This window comes from Hypomesus transpacificus, chromosome 22 (genome assembly GCF_021917145.1).
Source record: "Hypomesus transpacificus isolate Combined female chromosome 22, fHypTra1, whole genome shotgun sequence".
In the NCBI taxonomy this organism is placed as follows: Eukaryota; Metazoa; Chordata; class Actinopteri; order Osmeriformes; family Osmeridae; genus Hypomesus; species Hypomesus transpacificus.
In genome coordinates, this window is record NC_061081.1 from 13,326,275 (window position 1) to 13,351,195 (window position 24,921).

General features: G+C 44.7%; 1 protein-coding gene across 1 annotated transcript; it reads left to right on the forward strand.

Moving 5' to 3' along the window:
- Window positions 1–502: 502 nt before the first annotated feature.
- Window positions 503–15,797, forward strand: LOC124484832 (reticulon-4 receptor-like). The gene is made up of 2 exons (XM_047045947.1): window positions 503–1,020; window positions 13,774–15,797. Exons 1-2 carry the CDS (start codon window positions 999–1,001, stop codon window positions 15,117–15,119), a joined length of 1,368 nt encoding a protein of 455 aa, XP_046901903.1. The 5' UTR covers window positions 503–998; the 3' UTR covers window positions 15,120–15,797.
- Window positions 15,798–24,921: the final 9,124 nt, after the last annotated feature.

Consider the following 24,921-nt stretch of genomic DNA (forward strand, 5'->3'; position numbering starts at 1 on the left):
TGCTCTTAAAATCCAATCAGAAAGAGAGTGATTTCACCTGGCTAGAACTAGTTAACACTTTCCCCTGTGCTATGACTTACTGAAATTATGTTAGCAGGCCCAGCAAGCTTTGCAAACACAAAATATATGTCGCTCCCAATACTTTTGGCCACGGCTGTACATTAAGCTAAACCACTGTTAAATCTAACCATAGAAAAATAAGGCACTATGGATAGAGTGATATACATTTTTATATGATAACGTCATGGCCGTCGTCCGCATACAAGGACGTCTAAAGGTGTGAGGCAGGTATAATATTATAAACGATTCAGGTGGCGTTTTCTATTCCGAAAAGCATCGGGATGCGAGGGCTAGGCAACTGCAATGATTTGGTAATTATAGACCGTGGATGTTTTAGGGTTCAATTTCGTTGTGTGTTGCCTGGATGTAAGAGCTCAACCAACTTCACTTAGAGCTGATAGCATTGATACACCCCAACACGGTGCCTCTGTTTAAGGCGCGCGCGCACACCGGGCTCCCTTTAACTCCGGAGCAGATCCGCGTTGGAGGGGTACATGTGATGCTACCTTCGCGCGCCCATCTGCAGTGCACACTCACAGGATAACTCCCGAGTTGGACAACGAGGGACGGATGGATAGATATGCTCAAATTCAGTGGATTACACTGTGACGGTTGTTTATGTATTCTTGCCATTTTCTTACCTATTCGGTCGATTCCACCCGTGGGGTGAGGTGGTCTGTTTGGAGACGCTCTGGATTGTCTGGATGTAAATAGAAGATTTTGTGCCGCGTACACATCTCAAATGACCGAGCGCGGAGTCATAGGGAGACCGCGTTCTCCAGTCCGCTTCAAGGTAAAATCATCGGGCTAAACTTTTTCTGGACGCTGACCTGGGTTTGTCACCGTTTTCTCTTACCCGGATCGCGGATTTTGAAGCAGAGACCAGTTTTATTCATCCGCGCACACAAAAGGAGGCTCTTTGGGATTATACTTCGAAAATGAAGTATATTTTAACCCGAGGTAGGTTATCAAATTGAATAGATTGTGGTCGTGATTCTGATCAAGACACCTTGACACAATTCATACAAAATAAATTGATGGTCATATTAAATGTAAGTAGGTTATTTTAATAGTCGTTGTAGTTTAGCAGGTTATGCTACCTAGTTATACTGCAAGGGGATGCGCACGTATTTTCGTACATTCAAATAGCAACAACATGTAGGTTAACATGTCAATAGAAAAACTAAATAAACTGAAAATAATTCACTTAAAATACTAAGCGCCCTACCTATACTTAACGAATATTTGCAGGAAGGTAAATTGTTTTGTTTGTAGTCTATTTTAACCGTATCCCACTGCGTACAGCCTGTCTGTTCTGTTGAAGTTGCATCTAGTCTCGCAGCGGGGAGTTGGGGATTGGGCGGGGCGTTCGGCCTCTCTGACACGGCTCGTCAACTGCCATAATAGTCTGGTCGCTTGTTAGTGTGGGTGCTTGTATGTCAGCTTCCGTCCATAAGTAGCCTGTTCCAGTCCGTGTGACAGACCTGTGTGTAACTAAATGGGGCGTGGGTTTCTCACCTGAATTGTTCTTTCCACGAGTATATATGGAGCTTAAGTCCTGAACAAGCAGCGGTCTATGATTCATTCTAAAAGCCCTGTACATCACGCCAGGTAGGAGAGCAGGGAAGAACAGCCCTGAATAATTAACAGTAATCCCAACCAAATGCCCCGTGCTGAAAATACATCAAACAGTCCATAGCGCACTGGAGGAAGACGTAGGGAGGGAGGGAGGGAGCGAGGGAGCGAGGGAGCGAGGGAGGGAGGGACACATGTAGAAAAAGAGATGTAGAGAAAGATGGAAAGAGAGTGAGGGAGACATGGAGAGAAAGAGATGTAGAGAAAGATGGAGATATAATAAGAAATGTGGTGAGAGATGAAGTGGTGGAGAGAGAGATAAGGAGAGAGACAGGGAGAAACGGAGAGACACATGAAGGTAGAGAGAGGGATAGTAAGCTTGCAGTAGCCTACATATAGTGTGAAATAACAGAAGACTGGAAGAGTGTGTGTTAGACTAGCGTGAAGTGCAATCTGTCTCTCCATCTCTCTCTTCCTCTCTTTCTTTCTCTCATCAACTCTTTATCTCACTCTCTCTTTTGCTCTCTCTTTCTAGCTCTGTCACCCTTTGTCTCTCTCTTTACCTATGGGAGAGGGAGTGAGAGAGAGTACAGCTGTTGAAAGGTGTTCACAATGCTACACATGAACACATCCAGCAATCTTCTAGAAAGGTCTATTCTTATCAACAGACAAACAGCCAATAGTCACCTTGTTTACTGCAGCCTCCCTCATGCCCTCTGTCCCTATTCAAAACAGCCGATTGACATGTCCACAGTTCTAGCCATTGCTTCTTCTCTTAAACCACTTTCCCTCTACAGGACGGGCCAGCACACATAAATCACAGTCTGGGGTGTCAATCCTGCCTTATTGAAATCCATTACGGATGCCTTTGGCCTCCGATTAGCGGTAATTGCAGAAGGGTTAAATCTATTCCTGTGTTTGAATGTGCTGGTGGGTGGGCATCTTTCTTTAAGTGAAGTCCATAATGGTTCAATCAGCCATGAACACGATCATGGTGTGGGTGTGTGTGTGTGTGTGTGTAGGAAGCAGGAAGGGGTGTCTGGGACTAAAGAGGAGTAATGAGGAACATATGCTGCTGATCCTGTTGTTGTGGGGTGGGTGTGGTGGGGCCACTGGGGGGATATTGGCAGTGAAGCTGACCAGTGCCTGGTCAAATGTTCTCTGTCTCCTTGATCCCCAACCTTTTACATAAACACTTTACTGAGGTCGCTGAATTATAATGATCCTATATCTGTTGATGGATGAAACGATGGAAAGCTAATGGGGTAAAATGCCCTGGAAACACAGTGTGAAAACACGGGTTCTCTACATTGCTGTCTGTCACCTCCACACCTCAAGTTGCTTCTGATATCGACGCTCTCTTGACGGATGAAACAGTGATTAGCTTCCTTGCCAGGTCACCCTGGGGCCTCTTTATGATCACTCACTCCCTGACATCCAAAAAGCGGACTCTGTCTCCCTGCATGTGTTTTCAGACACACTCCAGAGTGTCAGTTTCACTGTGAAAGGCTGTCATGATGATGATCATGATGATGCTGATGGACTAGACATTATTCCAGTCAGTAGATGATCGGGCCGCAATGAATGAGCGCTGAGGCATTGAGACAAGCTCTTTATTGTGCTGTTGTTTTCCCATCATGCAGCAGCCTCGGAGCCCAAAGCCACACAGCGTTTTATTCACTTAGCATATGCTTTTATCCAAAGCGACATAGAAATAATCAAGGACTAGAAGTGGTTCGGTTCTAGCAGTATTTTTTTGTATATAAAGCCAAGGAACCGTATGTGGTTTAGCAGACTGTGGTACAGGCCTGAGCAGACAGGTTGTCAACACGCTGAGGGTGAAGTAGCTTTGGAGGGAGGTTCCTGCCTGGGGGCGGCTAGGGTTTCTGCCATGCGTCGGCAAAATACTCTCAAAATCATACCGTTTCAGTCTTAAATTTCACTTGATGTCAACAGCATCCACTGTAAACCGTGGCAACTGTTGTTTTATTAATGGGGTGGAATGAGCTAAAGGGAGAAGGGATTGAGAGGTACACTGGACTGCTTTCCACTGACGTTCAACGGTATTGATTGAAAGACACAAAACAAGGCCTCATTAGTGAAGAGTGAAAAAAAATAACGTCATAGATAAATAAATAAACTTCACAAACACCTATAAGTATACACCGAAAAATAACAATTTCAGCTCATTATAACACACCCGTGATTCAAATTAACAACTTTTAAGGTGTGCGTAAATTATTCTACCTTCTCGACTCCGCTTCCTCAGCGATCACGCTAACACACCATCATTCGAGCTCCATTCCACTCATTAAATGACGTCTGAGTACTGTGGGGGATATTTTAGTACATTTGACCTCATGCAGTACATTGGAACAGATGGACTACATGCTGTCAGTGAACTGTGTGAATAAACTAGGTACAAGGGCACTAAGACTGTAGCCAGAACATGCTGTGTGAGATCATGGTCATATTCAGCAGGATCTCTATGATGCCATACACAGCGTAATATACACCACAGCTTAATGCTAATCTCTTAAAAAATAGAGGAAATGTTTTTCAACTTTCAATTTTTCAGAGATGAAAAAAAAAAAGAAAATCGAATTGTGAATCGATCTGAATCGCGATTCAAATGTGAATCGATTTCTCCCCCCACCCCTACTATCCAAACCTCTTTCCAATAAGACATTTAAATGTCGCAGTGGTGGTTGTGAAGTTGGACGAGTCAAGCCGCATACATTTCAACTCCAGGGGAACTCTACCAAACAGCTTTGACAATGTGTGTCATTAATAATGACCGAAGGTAGTGTTTTTTTTTGTCTTTAATGAATTCCTCCCTTAAAACACTGCACAGAATTCATTCCCTGTGAAAGAGCAGGACATAGCAATGCTCTGGGGGGGAGAGAATATTTTGTCTAGAGAACAGAAGATGCACTAAGCCATCTCAGGGGAGAATTCCCAAGAAGAAAGATAATGGAATATTGATGCCCTCTCCTCATGCAGCCTGCTCTAGAACCTGTTCTCAGCCATGACGCTACTCATGCAGCCTGCTCTAGAACCTGTTCTCAGCCATGACGCTACTCATGCAGCCTGCTTTAGAACCTGTTCTCAGCCATGACGCTACTCATGCAGCCTGCTCTAGAACCTGTTCTCAGCCATGACGCTACTCATGCAGCCTGCTCTAGAACCTGTTCTCAGCCATGACGCTACTCATGCAGCCTGCTCTAGAACCTGTTCTCAGCCATGACGCTACTCATGCAGCCTGCTCTAGAACCTGTTCTCAGCCATGACGCTACTCATGCAGCCTGCTCTAGAACCTGTTCTCAGCCATGACGCTGCTCATGCAGTCTGCTCTAGAACCTGCCATGACGGTACGACAACGCTTCCATCTTTGACTTCCTGACCTCATTGCCAGTCCTTGCTCAAGTGTATTCTTCACGTGTGCCCCCGAAGGTGGGGGGTCACTGTGCGAGGGAAGCGCTCGTCCTGGGGGAACACCCTTTGCATGCAGGGGTCTCTGGAACATGTGTCCATGTATGTCCGTCGAAAAATCACAGTTCTATGGTACTTGGGTGTATGATAATGAGCCCTTAAAAAGTGTATGAGATTCAAGCCGTGTTGGCCTTCATGTGAATGACTGACCCTTGGATTTGCTAACGAGAACGTTCTGCAGTAAATCCCTGAGCTTGATAGTGTTGAGTTGCTATTTTGGGCGTCTTTGATAGAATTGAAGATGTTGCACAGAGGATTAACATTCTGAGTAGTATTATGACATCGACATTTTTGTCCTTAAATTACTTACCTTACATTATATGTGATGGAGACCTTCTCTTACTGCTTGATATTCAGTATTACATTTTGCTATTAAAATTATTTATCCAAAGCACAAAGCCAGTAGGAGTTCATTTTACCAATTCAATTCACTTTACAACAAATACTGAATATGCACACAGATTGTTGTTAATTAGACAGTATAAATCTTAATTTGTTTTTGAGGACCATTAAGACTGCATTCTTAAGTTTTGGTTTTCTATATAATTGACAGTATGTACATTTTGGATTCCTATATAATTTATAGTCTATACATTTTGGATTCCCATATAATTTACAGTATAGACATTTTGTTTTCCTATATAATTTACAATATATACATTTTGGATTCCTATATGATTAACTGTGTATACATTTTGTTTTTTTATACGACATGTAGCACAAAATATTCTGCCACAGTGAACAGCAGCAAGATAACAGAAACAGAGGACAGAGTTGTCGTTGCTATGCTCTGAAACCTCATTTTGGAGTGAGCTTTATTTGAATCATTCCAAGTGACATTCTCCGATGATGCCTTCATCAGCAGGGTGTGAGAAGGGTGATATTTCTCCTCACTAACTGACAGAAGAGCTGGGGAAAATCTCAGGTGTTCACATTCCAGCTGCTGTTGCAGCAAGTCTGTAGAACTTCATAACAAGGTCACAAACAGAATCTAGATTCAGAAATATAGCTGAAGCTCTGTGCCAACTCAAATTCAGCTCACACACTGTCTCACACACATCTGATACATGCAGCCGCTGCTAATATGTTTACCTCAGACCGGATATATTTGCACTCCACAATTAATTCTGTTCGGGACTGTCATAATATAATGTATTCACTTTGCAGACGCTTTTATCCATGTCTGTCTTTCTCAAACTTAGCTTGTCTCATTAACAACTTCAATCAACATATTATGGCTGCAGTACACTGAATGCTCTTTCAAATGTGTAAATCCTATTATTTTTCTATTCTATTTACTATTATATTGAAGTGCCTCCATGAACCAAATTAGCATGTTTGCCCTTCAATCTTGAGTCTGTTTGTTTTAAACAGTTCTCACACAAGTGAATGATTATGTCAATAATTGCGGTCAAATTTGTATTCATTGTGTATTTGTAAAAGTGGCTTGATCATTAGAACAGTCTCTTTAAGGAACGATGGGCCAGGCAACCCATTTGCTCAGTCGAGTGAAGTGTAATGATATAATGAAGTGGGCTGGCACTGTCAAGTTGTTCTGTGAACAGCGTTTGCCGTTCCTCTCATGGCTAATCACTTCACGAAGGGAGCAAAGGACATCAGGCCATCCACATGTTTACATAATCGACTGTGCGTTATTGCTTAACCGGAAGTGTTTTTGTGGCCGTGTCATTAATCCAATTCCCCCCTTTCCCCCTCTGTGCTGTAGAGTTGTCTCTGGGGGGTCCAGTCTCCAGAAGGATTACCTTTTCACTTTGATGTTCTCCCATGGCATGGTGCAGAAAATTCTGTCTTTGAATTGCAGGCTTTGTGAGAGAAATACACTGTACACAGCATTGTCTCTTTGGAGAAGCCCCATTTGTGTGACATGCAGACTGTTAGAGGCAGAACGTGTCCTTACCGATGTTAAGAGACCGTTGGTCCCCACCAATTATTAGCAGCAGAGATGAGATAGGCTTTGTGTTAGCAGGGTGATAACAATATTTAGCCTCACAAATGTTCAAACCAAACCATCATCCTTGTCATAACAACAAGCCTCTCAAGGTTCACGCATTCGCCGTGAGACTCAAGTAGTTCAACCGTTTAACACGCTAGCACGCAATGTTGAGTCAAAATACAAGGTGTAGCCATGTTACTTCTCACGCTGAGGAGTAAGGGATAATTTGTCCGACATGCAATTAATGGACGAGGCTGGCATACGGAGGTATTTTAGTAGTCAAACGTTGCCAGGGATGGTAATATCACGCCAAACTTTTTATCAAACTTGCTTGGTGTACACTCGTGGCTAGCGACCGGATTACATAAATAACACCCGCGACCGACTCGCAAATGTGGTAATTATTATTCAAAATCATACGATGTCTGTGACCTTTCCCTACGCGCTCTGCTAAATGATAACTGGTAGGTCAAAGCTCAAATTGTGTGCGGGGAGGGAAGAATGTACTGGCACGACTAGCCAATCAGTGCGTAGGACTTGATCGAGCCTTCAGTAAAGTAGCAGTGTTTTGCGTCTGGAGCTCTAATCGTGTGGTGCACGTGTGCAGAACGTATGGCTGATGGGGAAAAAGCTAGGAGACATTCATCTACCGTCACTAATACCTCCGTTGAATACGAGAGTGCGAAACCTTCAGAAATTGACTGTGGAAAGAGGGAGGGGGTGTATGCGAGGAAGGGTGGGATGTTGTTAAAAAGAAAAAAACGGTCTCGGTATCTACTTGGTAACTAGCCTACCGATTTCTGATTGGAGCGCGGTGTTGTGAAGAATGGATGTACGGGGGAGTAGGGGTCACGAGCAAGGCCACTGCAAGTGGGAACAAGAAGTAAGGAGAATAAAGACGAACGGAACTGACATATGGTAGAGTCGAGAGAGGAGGATGTACTACGAGTAAAGGCAGTATGGTATGTGGTCCCATACAGTGCATTATTAGAGCTGTACAGTACATTATTAGTCATGCAGTGCATAATTGGACCCACAGTATATTATTATACGTAAAAAACAAACATTATTAGAGCTGAGCAGTACATTATTAGAGGTACAGAGTACATTGTTAAAGGTATAGAGGGAATTATTTGAGGTATAAGTACATTATTAGAGCTGTAGCGTAATGATATTACATTAGAGATATACCAAAACAGATGCTGTCACTTTGGAGTTCTTACTTTAGCTAATATCTTTTGTCACATCTGTGAATTGTCACCATGTGAATACCCAGCTCAGTGTGACAGCCAGGAGGAGTGTGGGTGCCTCCCTCCCTCCCCCTCCCCCCCCCCCCTCCCTCCCTCTCCCCCCCCTCCCTCCCCCCCCCCCCCTCCTCCCCTCCCCCTGTGACAGCCAGGAGGAGTGTGAGTGCCTCCTCTCTACCCCCTCCCCCCCTCCCCCCTCCCCCTGTGACAGCCAGGAGGAGTGTGGGTGCCTCCTCTCTCCCCCCTCCCCCCCTCCCCCCTCTGACAGCCAGGAGGAGTGTGGGTGCCTCCTCTCTCCCCCCTCCCCCCCTCCCCCCCACCCCCTCCTCCCCTCCCCCTGTGACAGCCAGGAGGAGTGTGGGTGCCTCCTCTCTCCCCCCTCCCCCCCTCCCCCTGTGACAGCCAGGAGGAGTGTGGGTGCCTCCTCTCTCCCCCCTCCCCCCCTCCCCCCCTCCCCCTGTGACAGCCAGGAGGAGTGTGGGTGCCTCCTCTCTCCCCCCTCCCCCCCTCCCCCCTCCCCCTGTGACAGCCAGGAGGAGTGTGGGTGCCTCCTCTCTCCCCCCTCCCCCCCTCCCCCTGTGACAGCCAGGAGGAGTGTGGGTGCCTCCTCTCTCCCCCCTCCCCCCCTCCCCCACCCCCTCCTCCCCTCCCCCTGTGACAGCCAGGAGGAGTGTGGGTGCCTCCTCTCTCCCCCCTCCCCCCCTCCCCCCTCCCCCTGTGACAGCCAGGAGGAGTGTGGGTGCCTCCTCTCTCCCCCCTCCCCCTGTGACAGCCAGGAGGAGTGTGGGTGCCTCCTCTCTCCCCCCTCCCCCCTCCCCCTGTGACAGCCAGGAGGAGTGTGGGTGCCTCCTCTCTCCCCCCCTCCCCCCTCCCCCTGTGACAGCCAGGAGGAGTGTGGGTGCCTCCTCTCTCCCCCCTCCCCCCCTCCCCCCTCTGACAGCCAGGAGGAGTGTGGGTGCCTCCTCTCTCCCCCCTCCCCCCCTCCCCCCTCCCCCTGTGACAGCCAGGAGGAGTGTGGGTGCCTCCTCTCTCCCCTCTCCCCCCCCCCCCCCCCCCACCCCCTCCTCCCCTCCCCCTGTGACAGCCAGGAGGAGTGTGGGTGCCTCCTCTCTCCCCCCTCCCCCTGTGACAGCCAGGAGGAGTGTGGGTGCCTCCTCTCTCCCCCCTCCCCCCCTCCCCCCTCCCCCTGTGACAGCCAGGAGGAGTGTGGGTGCCTCCTCTCTCCCCCCTCCCCCCCTCCCCCCTCCCCCTGTGACAGCCAGGAGGAGTGTGGGTGCCTCCTCTCTCCGCTCCTGACAGGCTGAGCCTCTCACAGCTGTGCCTCCCTCCAGCAGCGCCGCCGCAGCCTGTCACACGCACACGCTTATCTGATCACCGCCAACGCCGTCCTCAACCTCGCTCGACACTCACTTCCTTTCTTTTTCGACGGGGGAGGGGGTGGGGGGGGAGGACACATACATTTTATGTTGCACTGCATTTCATTTGTTGCCAACACCAAGTTAAAGGAATGAGAAATCTGGAGGGGAGCCGGAATGAAGGGTGACCAGTGGGGGGCGCTGTAGAGAAAAAGGTGCCCCTCTAACCAGCAAAGGTGATGGATCAATAATGGTCTGTAGCTGAGAAGCCTGTTATCAGTCCAGGGATGAGAGACTCAGTCCAGCGGAGCCGGGATCCAGTAGAGGTGTGCATCAGGGTTCAGAAGGCTCCTTATCGCTGCTCTTTACGACAGAGTCCATTTTCCACCATGGGGGTTTAGTGCATCCAGGCGCACCCAACAGGCACCGCTAGTCAATTATGCAGGAGTTTTTTTCCCCTCCATAGGAGCAGAACACTATGCCGTGTGTTATGAAAGCCTTTTAGAGCAGTCAAACTTTAGTGTGTGCGTTTGTTTTTTTTGTGGGATGGTTTAGAGCCCTTCCATAGCTGGGTCACAGTAAATGTTCGATGGAGATCTTTCCAATCACACCTGATTGTATTTGGGAAATACTACCACAGTGACAGTTATAATGAGGCTGTGGCACTCACTGTATATCATATGTTGTAATTTGGGTTCAGAACCATCCGTCTGGTACCAAACACACCTCCAGCACATGCTAGTGTGCACGTAATGAGATTTGGAAAGCAGATTGTTTGTTTATAACCTCTCTAGACTTTTAAATGACAATGAAACATCACTTCCTGGCAAGCATTTTAGAACGAAGCTTTCTGTGGCAAAGAGCCTATGGATCTTCTGTTCTCCTTTCTAAAAAAAAAAAAAAAAACCCTGTGAGATTGCTGCCACATTTAATAGCTACCGACTCCCAAACGATGCGGAGATTGGTTTCCTATGAGGAAGTACCGCACAGTCTCATGTCTCCTGAGAATTGTGCAGGGAGCAAGCAATCTCATGTATCTTTATAGGTCCTCTCTCAATGGTGCAAAGTAATTACAAACCTTCCTTACCACGGCTCCAAGTAGGCCTATTGTAGATTTCATTATCTTTTCACTTTCAGTACCAAGATTTTTAACCTTCATGTGTTTGAAGTAGGTACATACGTCTACAGAACACAGACTGGGCTGTCCAGTGTTGTTGTTTTTTACACAAAAAACGTCCTTAGTACACGAGCAGGGATGGAATGTGGCTTTGGGATCGAAAAAGAGTCAGAAGAGAAACTTCTAAATTCTTACTTCTCCTCCCTCGTGTATGACAGTGATATTTCTGGTAACAAGATGACGGAATGATTTTTAAACGTCTTGTTGATATTGTAAAAAAGAAGGTTTTAGCTGGTGTGCTGGAAACAAGTTCCAGAAGCTGGTAATGGCTGTAAACTTACCAAAAGTTGAATTCTCTCCCCCTTTCCCTTGGTTCTACCCTTGTTGTTAAGTTGTAAAAGGCAGAACCAAGAGAACTTACTTAAAGATACAATAGGTCAGATTTATCCATATAAAATCAAGGTTTTGTCCCCTTTAAACATGTTGTGTCAGCTGAGCTGAGCTCAATTTTAAAATTTTGGAGCAGCCCACTACTTTCCAGCCTATTGTGTTCCAGCAATCCTGTTCCAGCCAATAGCCTTCGGCAAGGAGGGTCTTTTTCCTTCGGTTAGTTTGTGAAACCACTGTGAATCAAACTCTTGCTGAAGGAAATCACCGAAGTTCAGACAAGAATCGGGTTAGCTGTTTCTCACATTAGTTTTTATTTAATTATGTTACCTATTGCAGCTTTAAACGTCTGGTTTAAACAATAGGCATATATTTACTCTAAACACTTTAAAGGGTGTACAGCTAAATAAGTATTTGCTGTACATACAGCACCAGTCAAAAGTTTGGACACGTTTTCCCTGGTTTCACTGGTACTGTATTTGAGAACCTTTCCTTGTTTTCTGTTGAACAGTCCACAAGGTGTAATCCGTTGGGCTTTCTAATGTTTAGGGAGTATTTCTTCCTCTGTAAGCCTGAGAAAGGAGCTGTGATGGTTTAATTTACATGATAATTAGCAGAGGGACCTTAATACAACAGAACAAAATGCTCGAGCTGGGAGCATCCTACAGAAGGTGAAGTGTCTCTGAGTCCCTGTGCTGCCACCTGTTCCAGAGGAAGATTTCCCTTCCAGCACCAACTGCTTCCCCTCCTTCTCTCATGTTGAACGACAAGGGACTCAACATGTGTCCTTTCTGTGTCTAACAAACCGCTGCAAAGTCGAAATGGAATCCATGACTCCAATCCACGATACGGCCCCTCTCCCATCCATCCAGTATACCTTCCATACACATTGCATCCCTTCGGTGGATAGGTTAGTTGCGTCCCCCTTCTCCTTCCCTTTATCTCACTCTCTCTCTCTGTTTCTCTCTCACTTTGTCATCTTCCTCTCTCACCCCTTTATTTATTTAGAGATTGTGTGGTTTAGTTATTCATGTGCCATCTGGTTTGAAGATGTGTTGTCTCTACAAATGAGAGACAGAGCCCTCTCTTGTTTTCTAACTGTTCTCTATTAAACATCACCTTCACCATGGTGTCTGACAGTCTTTAGAAGCTCAGCTGCAACACCTCTAAGGTTTTTCATTAGAGCAACGTAAGTTTCTTCTTCTGTGGTGGGGGGGTGGCTTAGCCTTGAGTAGCAATGACAAGACAACATCCGAATAAAGGAGGAGTCACTTCTTTGTTACGCCAAAGCTGAGAGCCAGTATCTGCAGCATCTTAACAGTACAGTGTGCATCTGCTTGAATGCTGCTGACAGCATTGAAGGTGGTCATTGGATATCACGACTGAATGTGACTCATGGTAGAGGAGAGTCAATATAATCACTCTTAAGAGACTACTCAGAGACTACTCACAGACTACTCACAGACTGCTCAGATCACGACTCTCACTGAGATATTAACTCGTCCTTCCAAAGATCTTATAACTAAATAACACACCGCATTCCTTTTGCTTTCGTGCACACACAAAATCCATGAAACCAAAAGGATTCGTCGAGGAGAGGCAGTCTGGCAGGGTGAGGCGGTGCGAATAGATGCGTGTACGGCGAAGAAACCAAAGGATGTCTGTCCTGTGAAGATATTGTCTCAGGAGGGAAGGGAAACTGCAGTAAATCTTGGAGAGCAGCCCATCTAGCACCGCAAACTAGTTCTGTCTGAACACTCAGCATGTGTCTGGCACGCGTGTTCACAAGCATAGTGAGAAAGTACTGTGTCAACACCCTTTTTTTCCCCCCTCCCACCTCTCTCCAAATCCCAACCAACCATGAAAATCACCCAGGAGATCTTGAGATCTGTCCGGCTGGGCAATTCCCTGTTGTCCTGGTGTGATTAGTTCCATTTGCTCGGCAAGTGTGAGATAATCCTTTCCAGACCACACATCCTATTTCAAATTTGTGTGTGGTGCGTTCAGCAGCTGTGACACAATATTAATGACACATGGGCTTCTAATACGGGGGATTAACACTGTTTAATTATTCATTATTGTTTTTCATTCCTTATTTGTGAATGTGGATTCTCCTCGTGGATGTTTTTCATGGATTTATAAATAGGCTTCAATGACTTGTCATGTAGAATGTAAAGAGAGAGAGAGAGAACAGAGTTCAGTTGTTTTCAAAGATCAACACCATTCAGAGTCAGCAGAAACACAACCCGCATCTTCGCTGATGCACTTGAAAACTTAGGATTGCATGGCAGAGACATAGGCTAATCAAACTTACGAAATGCATAAAACTGTATTATCTCCCTTATAAATATAATACTTCTGGCAGGATTTCAATATAAATCTTCTTCGTGACAGACCTGTGAGCCTTCAAATTATAGATATCCTTTCACTGAATATCATAAATCCATGTTGTTTAGTGGGTTGGACTAAACTCTTTTTTTCTCAATCGCTTTTTAAAACACATCAACCCTATTTACGCATTTTTATCAAATGTATCTTTTAATCAACCAGGCTTTTGTCTTCTCACCGTCTTCTTCTCTGTTGCAGTTGGCGAGCTCTACTTTGTAGTCCTGTGGCTGCATTCAGTTCCCCTGATGTCCGGCTGCCCGGCTCCATGCATATGTCACAGCGAGCCTCTGCCCAGCCTGGCGTGCCAGCAGCAGGGCCTCTTCTCCATCCCCACGGAGATCCCTGTCCACACCCAGCGCGTCTTCCTCCAGAACAACCGCCTCAGCGCGGTCCGCTCCACTAGCTTCAGCCCCTGCCGGAACCTGACTGTGCTGTGGCTGTACTCCAACAACATCAGTCACATCGAGGCAGGGGCCTTCTATGGGCTGGAGAGGCTGGAGGAATTGGATATCGGCGACAACGACTTGAGGATCATCAGCCCCACGGCGTTCAGGGGTCTCACCAAGCTGCATACCCTGCACCTGCACAGGTGCGGTCTCTCGGAGCTTCCCGTCGGGGCCTTCCGGGGTCTCTTTGCCCTGCAGCACCTCTACCTCCAGGACAACAGCCTGCTGACCCTCCACGACGACACGTTCCTGGACCTGGCCAACCTGACTTTCCTGTTCCTCCACAACAACAAGATCAAGACAGTGACGGAGCACATGCTGAGGGGCCTGGTGAGCTTAGACCGGCTTCTTCTCCATCAGAACAGAGTGACTTTCGTCCAGCACAGGGCGTTTCACGACCTGCGCAAGCTGACCACGCTCTATCTGTTCTTCAACAACCTGACTGCGCTCACAGGAGAGACCATGGAGCCCCTGGTGTCTCTCCAGTACCTGCGTCTGAATGGAAACCAATGGATCTGTGATTGCAGGGCCAGAACGTTGTGGGACTGGTTCAAGGGCTTCAAAGGGTCCAGCTCGGAGCTAGAGTGCCATGTTCCCGCCCGGCTGGCCGGAAAAGATCTCAAGAGGCTCAAAAGTCCAGACTTGGAGGGGTGCTATGATACCCCTCACCAAACCTGGATAAGTGTGCTCACCTCTAAGACACGATCTGGTAAGTTCCACAGCACGGAGAGTCCACTGAGAGCGGGCATTCCTCGATGCTGCCTCTCGGACAATGACAAGTCGTCCATCATCTCCAGCAAGGGCCTACCAGACCGTAGACAAATCACCAACAACCCTCTGAAGGAGAAGGAGAACATGTCCAAAACGAAGGTCCTGGAAGGCGATCCCCTGAAGAACGGTAATCCGAACAAACAGAGCCTGAATGGTCCCGACGTCCTGGACCAGGATCTAGACTCTTCTAATAACACCTTGGATAGGAATAGGTGTGTGCAGACTGACATGTCAGACATTCATTGTGTCAAAGATCATTGTTCTACCATGAGAGCGTTAACGGTTATTTTTATACCCTTGCTTTTGCTATCCTTAGACTTCTGTTAGGGAATACAAATGGATAACTTCAGCTATGTACGACTGGCAATCATGCACAGTGTGTGTGTGTGTTAGCCCTGCTAAGTGTCATGTTGGGGATGAGAGTGTCAATGAGAGACACCAAGAGGATGCTGTAAAAACTGGACTCACAAATCTGAAAATGGATGCCTTTTTACATTATGTCAATGTTGATGTACAGTATATACTTAATTGATTTGTGCCCAGATTTGACTGTACTGTTTATTACACCTAGAAAATCTCTTCTCTCTGAGCGAAATCTGCCAATGTTGATGACATGGTCATCACAAAGACTATATGACATGACAAAGCATCACCAACAATGTTTTGAGGTTTCCATGACAACCTCGCAGACGTTTGCCAGTTTTTTTTTCTCCTTCATCAAGTTTTGTTTATAATTTTTAAGTGATGCCTTGATTCAATGATATTTTTCTGTTCAACGTTAAAATACTAAACAAAAAAAACTAAACAAAAAAACGAATGAATCAAAAAACAAAGTAAGAAGAAATATTTTATGTTTATATGTTTTCTAGTCAAGCCGTGGTTTTGGTGCTGCTCAGAGGAGATTGTGTGTTTGTTCACTGACGTTGCTGTATATTATAAATATGCATTTTATTTTACTCGTGAGAAGTATAGGTACCTTACAAATAAAGTATTCTCTTTCATATATATCTTCTATCATTTTGCAACGTTCAACAATAAGTGTAGTTCAGCTGGTATGATGTTAGTAATGTATTCGTTTAGCGAGGCGGTTATCCAAAGCATTGCACAGGAAAGAGGGGAATTTAAACATGAGATTTTGATCTGCAGTCAAATGCTCTCGCTAACAAGCAGCACCCATCCCATTGAGTACACTATCATATTAAAGTCATATTTCCACTATCATATTAAAGTCATATTTCCAGGGTAATCCACATAAAAGGCAGACTGAAACATAAGTCTGTGATGAGCTGAATTTACATCATCTCTGAAAAAGATTTAATGTTCTATATTACATGATATTATAAGTAGCTTACTACACAGCTGAGGTCATGAGTGGTAGATTGCCGAAAGGATGGATCGGTTCCTTCGTAAATCAATGTGGAAGTTGACGTACAAGCTGTGTGGATTCAAGGGCAGTCAAAGAATATTGGCAGGCTGTTTGGTGTCATGATGCATATCTTACACTCTCCCTAATAACATATATAATCCACACCAACCCCCTAGGCAGCTTCTTGCTACTTAGTTACATAGTTACTGTGTTCTTTGAATGTAACCTGTCAGTCCAATATGACTCTTTATCATGCCTTAAAGTGGACTCAGTTAAAAGATAAGAGGGTTGCTGTGAATAAAGGCCAACTCTAATAATGATGCCCACTGATAAACCCTTTTTTCACCCGTGTTGAAACATTCATCCTATCTGTATTATCATAATAAATATTTCCGAAGCGCATTAAACATTCCAGGACACAAGCGTGCTTCTGATCAATAACATTTAGCTATAGGGCCAAAATCACAAGAAGTATTTTATTGACGTTTCTCGAAAAGGCCCTGTTCACTGGTGGTTATAAACTGCTGATGGATGGTAGCAATTCTCTCCTGAAGAACTCTCACGTTTAATAAATAGTTGGGATTACTTTGACTTTTTAGATACCAGCCTCAGTTTTTCAACTATTCAATCGTTAAATCCTTCACAACAAATAACAGAACATGAATCCGTAAAAGGCTACGGGACAGCTCTAACTCAGGTCGCCTTGGATGTGAGCGTCTACAAAAGGATACATTGTTATTTTTATTACTACTGTTGTGATGGTTTATTGTCCGATGAATCAGAGGCTGTGCAGCATCACAGGCATTCCTGGCAGTAGTGATCCTTATCCTGTAGAAATATAAAGTGTAGAAATGAAGTGTAAATTGAATGTTGGCGGTTCGATTCCCGGTCCATTATGACGTTCTGTCCTTGGGCAAGGCACTTCACCCAACTTGCCACGGGGGAATGTTCCTGTACTTACTGTTAGTCGCTCTGGATAAGAGCGTCTGCCAACTGACTAAATTTAAATGTAAATTGAAAGAAAGTGAAGCCATGCATTGCCACCAGTATATCGATGGAAGAGTAAGTCAACAATATTGATCAATGTGTTGGTGTATGTTTTAGTGTAATGGTTGAATATCATGACAACAGACTTGTAAGAACCATATAGTTTAACCTTGATGTGGGTTTCTGTCAAACTAGCGTCAGGGTAAAACACTATTACAGAAAATGTTTACGAGTTAATTTAACACCAGGAGTGTTCATTTTTTCATGAAATGGAACTATATGAACACTCTTGGTGTTAAATTAGCACTGACATCTGCTATGTAGGAATAGCAGTGTAACAAAGACCGTCCATTTTAAATTGTTCCCTTATGAAGGTCAAGGACACCCATAGAAACATCCAACAAGGAAAAGAAGACGGCAGCCTTATCAACAAATCTCTCATCTCCTGGAAAACGAGATCCCAAGGAGATTTATAGCTTAAACATTCAACCAACGTAATGACCAGCAACCAACAGTTACACAGACATGCATTAGTAAGTCACACAGTCAGTCAATCTTCAGTACTGGGTGTTTTTCTCAGATTCTGTAACAGTGGAACCCACAAAAGGGCTTAAAGGGAGCAGGCGATATTTTGTGCAAATGTTTTGAAACCCAGAGCATTGTCAACGCAGTAATGGCTTCATACATTTAAATTATCTTTGGCTGTAAATACGTTGCCAAGGGCAACACTTTGTTCATCCATCTCAATTCATCCCCGCTGGGGTCACTTGGACAAAGGTGACGGTAAACCATAGAAAGTATTGACCACATTGTCTCTACTAGCCTTTGAAAGAAATGACCCAAATATGACTGTTTATCAGTCCTGGTTACTCACATCGGAAGGAAATTTAATTACTTCTGTAAACTACTATGTTGTTTACAAGTGTTGGATGTTGTATGTTTTCTCAAAAACTTGCCTTAATGCCATCAGACTATTTTGAATGGCACATTTTCAAGTTAACACTGTCGTCTTTCCCAACCAACAACCCACCCACGCAACCACCGACTCTCCGCAGCAACATAACCATTGCAGATGTTGACTGTCCTCGTTGAAGCAATTTACCATATTTGTGCCTGGACTGTCATGTTGATTCAAGCACACCGATTTTCTAAGTCAAGGGATTGAGTTCTCTGCCTCTTTGTGACTAAACCTTGATTCAAGCACTTCGTTTACTTAATGGAACAAAGTGATGTATACATGCAACTACTTCTTTATGGGTTTATTTGTCAAACCCATTATATATATATGTATAGGTAGGTAGCTTCTATATAAACCTATATAAACCTAGAAGTAGCCTATTTAAATTGGCAATGTCCGCATGTCACTACAAACCTCAGATAATTCCATCTTGATGTTAATTGAGGAAACCTTATGATGATGTATTTCTGTTACTTTTAAATCTTCGACTATTTTAGGAAAAACACACCCTCACACTCTCCAAATGTCAGTGCTTTGAGAATGTTGTAACGATAACAAATCACACTACTAATGGTGAGATCAAATCAAAGGTGCTGTCAACATGAGAATGAAATGGAGGGTAAAGAGATTAGACAGTCTTCACTTAGGGTTTGAAGCCTTTGATTACGAAATTCATTTTGATCACAGAGTTCAAACGGCACACAGAGCCAGTGTGCCTGATACTGACAGGGAGTAGCTTCAATTATGCAACGGCCAATTCCTGTGTGCGCAGTGAACGACTGTTTTCTTCCCATGTAACTTCACAGCTGAGTGGACCCGTGTTAAAAATTCCATGTCGGCAGAAAAACTCCCCAAAGACTTTTGTAACGGACAAACAATGGGCTGGACTGTATGAGAAAAAACCCCATCAAAACACACACGAAATGTATTCCTTTTGTGAATGTATACAACTGCCGTTTGGTTGATTCAATATTAAGTTTAACACGTGTGTTTGGTCCATTTGGATAGAAATCTCTCTATATCATTTGCAGTGCACTTTATGTATTTTAGGTAGGCCTACAGGTACGCTGGTATACTTACTGGAGAGTTGCTGAATATTTTTGGCGTGACAGGGGAGGGCGAAAATAGCTGTTGATGCACAAATTAATTCAGCATTTGAGGTAATTTAATTGGAGCAGGCTCGTTCATCCTTGACTTTTCCGATCTTTCCAACCTCAAAGACATGGCGACTCAAGGACAGGAGCAAAGAAGAATAAACCGGATTTCGGCTTCCACTCAAAGGGAGCTTCAGCTGAATTTTGCCTCCAGATACGAAACAGTAGAAATGTCATGCGGTGGTATGGGTTGTCTCTCTCCAGGGGCGTTGTTAGAAGCTTGGATACCACAGCTTGGAAGCTCTCCTTCCATGGTTATTCGTACTGAGAGGGACAGGTCAATATCCCTGGGTCCCTGGCCACAGCCTGCTGTCTCCTGCCTGAGGTAGACTTCTGGGAGATCTGAGGGAAATTTCCCCCCGGTGACGTTATTAAATGAATGTTTCAGGGTTTTTTCAGTACAAGAAATTAAATCTTTTTTATTGTACCGTGTTGAATTGTGAGTTCAGCTTCGTGTTATTTCATGGCACCATCGTCCTCACCGGTCTTAACTTTGTTTAAGGTCAATCGTTCCTTGAAATAATTTGTTTACGAAATGACAGAAACTGAGATGAATCTTTACCAATAGTTTATCCAGACGGTAGCACATTGATTTTGTGGAACAGACATGCACTGGCTGTGACATAAGCATGAATAAACATTGAGGAGAATTTCCATGGCGATATATGCTGGTCACAGTTTCTGTAGAAAAAAAATATTGTTACGGGCGAGTCTCAGCTGAAATATTGGCAACTTTGGAATTCGACACATGTAACAAGTACCAAGCAGGTCCAGAGACAGATAAGACAGAAAGAATAAGACAGAAAGGAAACTGAATAGGCAGACATAGTAGAAAACAGATTCTCTTTACTTGCTCCTGACCTAAAGTCTGTCATGACGTTACGAACTGTAGTTTTGGCAGTGAGCCCAACCATGTTACCAAGGTCCAGAACCAGCCACCAGCATCTCACAAGATTCACAGATAAGATATTTATCCATCGAAAGACCGAGACGCAGATGCAGATATTTTAAACCCAGTGCTGTCTTCAAAGAACTGTTTGAATTATTGGCCTGTGTCTGTCAATACAATCCAACATAATCCAAAATGATTTACTTTTTTCCCAATTCTCAGGTTTGTGTGTTTGGATTCCGTTGACGTTGATGTATCCTGTTTAACTTGCTTTTACTCAACATCCCCAGGATGCTTGACCAGAGATTCAGCAGGATGTGTTACAGATAGTTTGAGGAACGGAGTGTAGAAAGACCAGGGTGGGGAATATGTCTTAAAAGCCTGTTTCTGTTAAATCTTCCAAACCACATCCTTGTGCTCTCAACAAAGCCCATGGGGCCTCTAACGCAGAAAGCTTCTCTCCAATTTCTTTTTGGATGTGTCCTTCGCTCGAGTGAAACTTGCGAATCAAGCATCGCGATCGCCAAGGACACATTGCCGGCATGTATGAAGTGCCATTCGCAAGATTTAATGAGTTACAAAGTAAGAATTAATAACATCGGAGAACATGTAATGGTGTCCCTGATGTTTGATTTACCAGCTTCAACATGCACATGTGAATCAGCCTCCATCCTGGACTGAGAGCTTCCAGTTAAGAGACTCTGGGTGGCAGCCCTCCAAATATGGAATTACCCACGGTTCAGATCGTTTCGAGCAACAACAGGGACAATCCGGTAGGCAGAAAGCAGGAAGGCGGGCAGGCACAGCCAAAAGCTCTCTCGCTTCCTGAGTGTTGGAGCTGAGATTAGAAGCATCAGGCTGAGTCTGCAGCTGGACCAGGGTCACTGAGTAGACCTGCGAGGTTCAGTAAATACACAGAACATTCCAATAAGGCTGTTGATGCACACACCACACGCGCACAAACGCATGCACGCTTACTTATATCGGTCTACTCCCTGCCCCTGTGATATGTTAGACCTCTTACTTACCTAGTCCTTTCTCGGACATGCAGATTAAATATTCACGATGGTCCACTAGGTCCATCTAGTCACCTTATGTTTCTACAGTGTGTGACAACACAATGCATGGCTTCTTGTTAACTTGAGTATGAACATGAATATTTGATAATCCATTAACCCTGTGTGGCAGCTGCTGACCACAGATATAAAGCAAAGAGATGTCTGCTTCCTGTCCAGATTTCCAGTCATGTCCTTGTTTACACTTCCTGTTGTCCCCATTGTGAGATTACAGAGTCATATAGTCAACTACAGTAATGTAGTAAAAACAACCATACACACAGCATGATTAATTGTGTCTTGACCTGCAAATACCGGGTGTTTCATCACTACAGAGAAAAGCCCCCCCCTCAACCTCTCCCCCAAATTTGCCAACCCTGACCCTAACTAATTACAGTTAAAAAAACTGAATCTTCAGACGCTGTAATTGTAAAAACGAAGTCTCGTGCCTGGTGGTTTTTAAGGTTAAATCTTCACCCGTGGAAGTTGAAATTGGAAATTGAAAGAACAACAAAGTCCTGGGGTTGAGTCTCAAGCCATGCGTGAACAGTCCAACTGTCGCCTTCTTACGTAGATCAAGGAAGCAAAGCCATCCATGCTCACTGTGTGTGTGTGTGTGTGTGTGTGTGTGTAAGTGTGTAAGTGTAAGTGTGGTGGATGTAGGTATAGTGTGTGTGTAAGAGTGAGTCTGTGTGTGTGTCTGTGAGAGAGAGAGCGTGTGTGCGCATGTTTATATGGCTGTTTGTGTGTGTGTGCTTGCATGTGTAAGTGTGTTTGTGCGTGTGAGAGTGTTGGTGTGTGTGTGTGCTTGCATGTGTGCGTGTGTATGTGTGTGTGAGAGTGTTTGTGTGTGTGAGAGTGTTTGTGTGTGTCAGTGTGTTTGTGTGTGAGTGAGAGTAGCAGGCAAGCACCTCCCTGCCATTCCTGGTCATGTCTTGCCAAGTGTGTCAACAACACGAGAGTCCACTACTTCTTTTGTTTATTGAAGTCTGTACTCTTTTAACTGCAATGTTTACTGCTTACTGTTTATGGTTCACTGCGTGCTGTAAAATGAGGATAATACTGTGTTTCATGCTAACCCTGACATGGCACACAAACATTACTGTGACAATCTGATTTCATAGCAGATTGTTGCCAGATTGTTAATGTAACACCAGTTATAATTGACAGTAACAGACAGATCGACAGGAACATCTTGTTTGACATCATATCCTTTTGTGCCCTCCTCTGGGTTATATTTAAGCAAACAAACACACTCCTTGTACAACAAGGCTACAAAGTGAAACAGGCCACACTGTGTGACCAAACGGCACGCTCTTTCTTGCTATCAAAGATTGAGAGTCATTGGACCGAGGCCTGATGCAGTGTACAATCAGATTTGGTACTGTGAGCCTTTATGAGAGCTGCTCCTTTGAGAGGCGAGCTAATGAGATTAAAGGCTCTCTGAAAACTGCATTACATCTCTATAATCAGGGCTGGTGATGGTGTGCCGGTGCCGCCTCCTCCTCGGTTTCGCTCCTGGGGGACTGAAAAGCCCAAGGGGGGTTTGGCTGTCATGTTTAAAATCAAGCAGCACAACAACCTGCCTCCACCTGTGTGCAGATTCACAACTGAGGGATGATACCGTCCATTTTGTTCGACTCACTTTTAATACGTGAATGGTTCATGTTTGTTGTTTTTGTTTGAGAAAACATATTTTTTTATTTGTGAGGGCATCCTTTGGATGTTGGGTAAACGATGGGTAACGTTCAGTGGTAGAGCATTTGACTGCAGGAGATTGAAGGTTGTCTTTGGATAAAAGTGTCTTCTAATAAAATATGTTGATATTATCATAATTTGGAACAATTTGCATTTTTGGTAAATGTGGTTATTCGTGATTAAGCAGTGACTCATATGAGAGTAGACAAAAGGGAGCATAGTTGACAGACTTTTTTGATCCTGCTACACTTCAGAAGAGCATTGATTTCGTCTGAGTGGTTTCACTTCTTATTGTCTCCCCTATTCAGAGCCTCTCCTCTCCTGAAAGGCTTCCATGCTTTGGAGAGGCTCTCAAGGTGAGACACAAGATTGGGAAGCGGAAGTAAGGCTGGCTGTGACGGAGCTCCACTATCCAAGACGTGATGAGAGACACTTCATGAAGGGTTTGGATTTTCACTCTGAGAAAACGTCAAACGTATTCTAAATAAGAGCATCACCTAAGTCAGTAATCCTTTCCTAGTTTTGAGAAAATCTCACCACATATTGGTTGTTTGCCTGTTGTATGAGTACATCATTCTCACTTCCTATCCTGACAAAAATCACGGCTCGCTATGGAAAAAAACATTGAAAATAAATCGATCGGGTTAACAAAAAGCTCTTCTCTCACCTGCGACACAAAGAAAGGTAAACATCTCTCTCCCACAGCCGGTTGTGTCTTCCCATTCATTGTGAGCATGTCATGAGCAAACATCGCCGCCTTGAGCGTTAGTGGCTGTAGGCCTATTTGTTATTTTGGTCTTTTTTTTTCATGACTCACTGAATGATTCATTGGCATGGCGGACCCCCACTGGGCCACCTGGTTGGCCACATCCTCTCCTCCTCGGGCAGAATAACGATACCTCATTACCGCCACGACATCCAGCCCGAGGAACTCATTATGTGCCACACCATCCCATGATCCTCTGCCACCGAAAGCACAGAGGGACTTCTGTCCTGGAGACGAGCATACTGCTGCCCCCTTTTACCCCTTCCCCCCGCTGACTGCCCCCCTCCCCCTCCACCCCTCCACATACAGCCTCATCTCTCATCTCTCTCCTGGGGATCTGTGGGACTTACCCAAGCCATGAAACCAGACGAGCCACCCAGGGATGTATATCTACCCACCTTCCCTAACCCTAACCCTTCCCTAACCCTAACCCTAACCCTTCCCTAACCCTAACCCTTCCCTAACCCTAACCCTACCTTCCCTAACCCTAACCCTAACCCTAACCCAGGGATGTATATCTACCTACCTTCCCTAACCCTAACCCAGGGATGTATATCTACCTACCTTCCCTAACCCTAACCCTTCCCTAACCCTTCCCTAACCCTAACCCTAACCCTAACCCTAACCCTAACGGCACACCTACCTCAGGAGATTCACCTCTAGGTCCGATTCCAGGCATGTTTACATAATTGTCAGACACAATCATCCACCTTTAAATGGAACAGAAACAAGGTAGCCTTTAGATAGGTAACATACATTTCTTAACGCACGGTCCACATGCAGACTCACGGGACACTTCAGGGTTGTTTGTTTCGGGGTAGTTTGAAATGATGCTTTCGTAGTCCTCATTTTAATACTTGTGTTAAAGCCTACAACCTTTATTTTAAATCCAAGCTACTGGTCTGATTTACTGAATTGAGTCAGTGGGGGTTCTTGAGTTGATTGTTTGTACATATGAAATGTGATATATTGAAGCAATAATCAACAGGGCATAAATTAACATGGTATTGTGTATGTCTTCTGTCTGGATTATATTACAGTGCCTTGTTTTCACGGTGCAAGGTGATTCACAGGATTGGGTGATTAAGTCTGAATGTGGAAAGTCACCAATTAAAGGCACTTGCCTGTATTTCACAATTATCTAGGCAATAAATGCAATAAAAACACTTTCCTGCTGTGTGTGTGATCTTAACAGATTGAAGTGAAGAGAATATTAGTGGTATCTAAATGAGAGACTCTTGTGATTTTGAGATGGT

What these genes read in the sequence shown, in the direction of transcription:
- LOC124484832 (XM_047045947.1), top strand. Translation starts at nt 999, where the DNA reads ATGAAGTATATTTTAACCCGAG. An exon ending in GAAGTATATTTTAACCCGAG is followed by an intron (nt 1,021 to 13,773) that starts GTAGGTTATCAA and finishes TCTCTGTTGCAG; the next exon opens with TTGGCGAGCTCTACTTTGTA.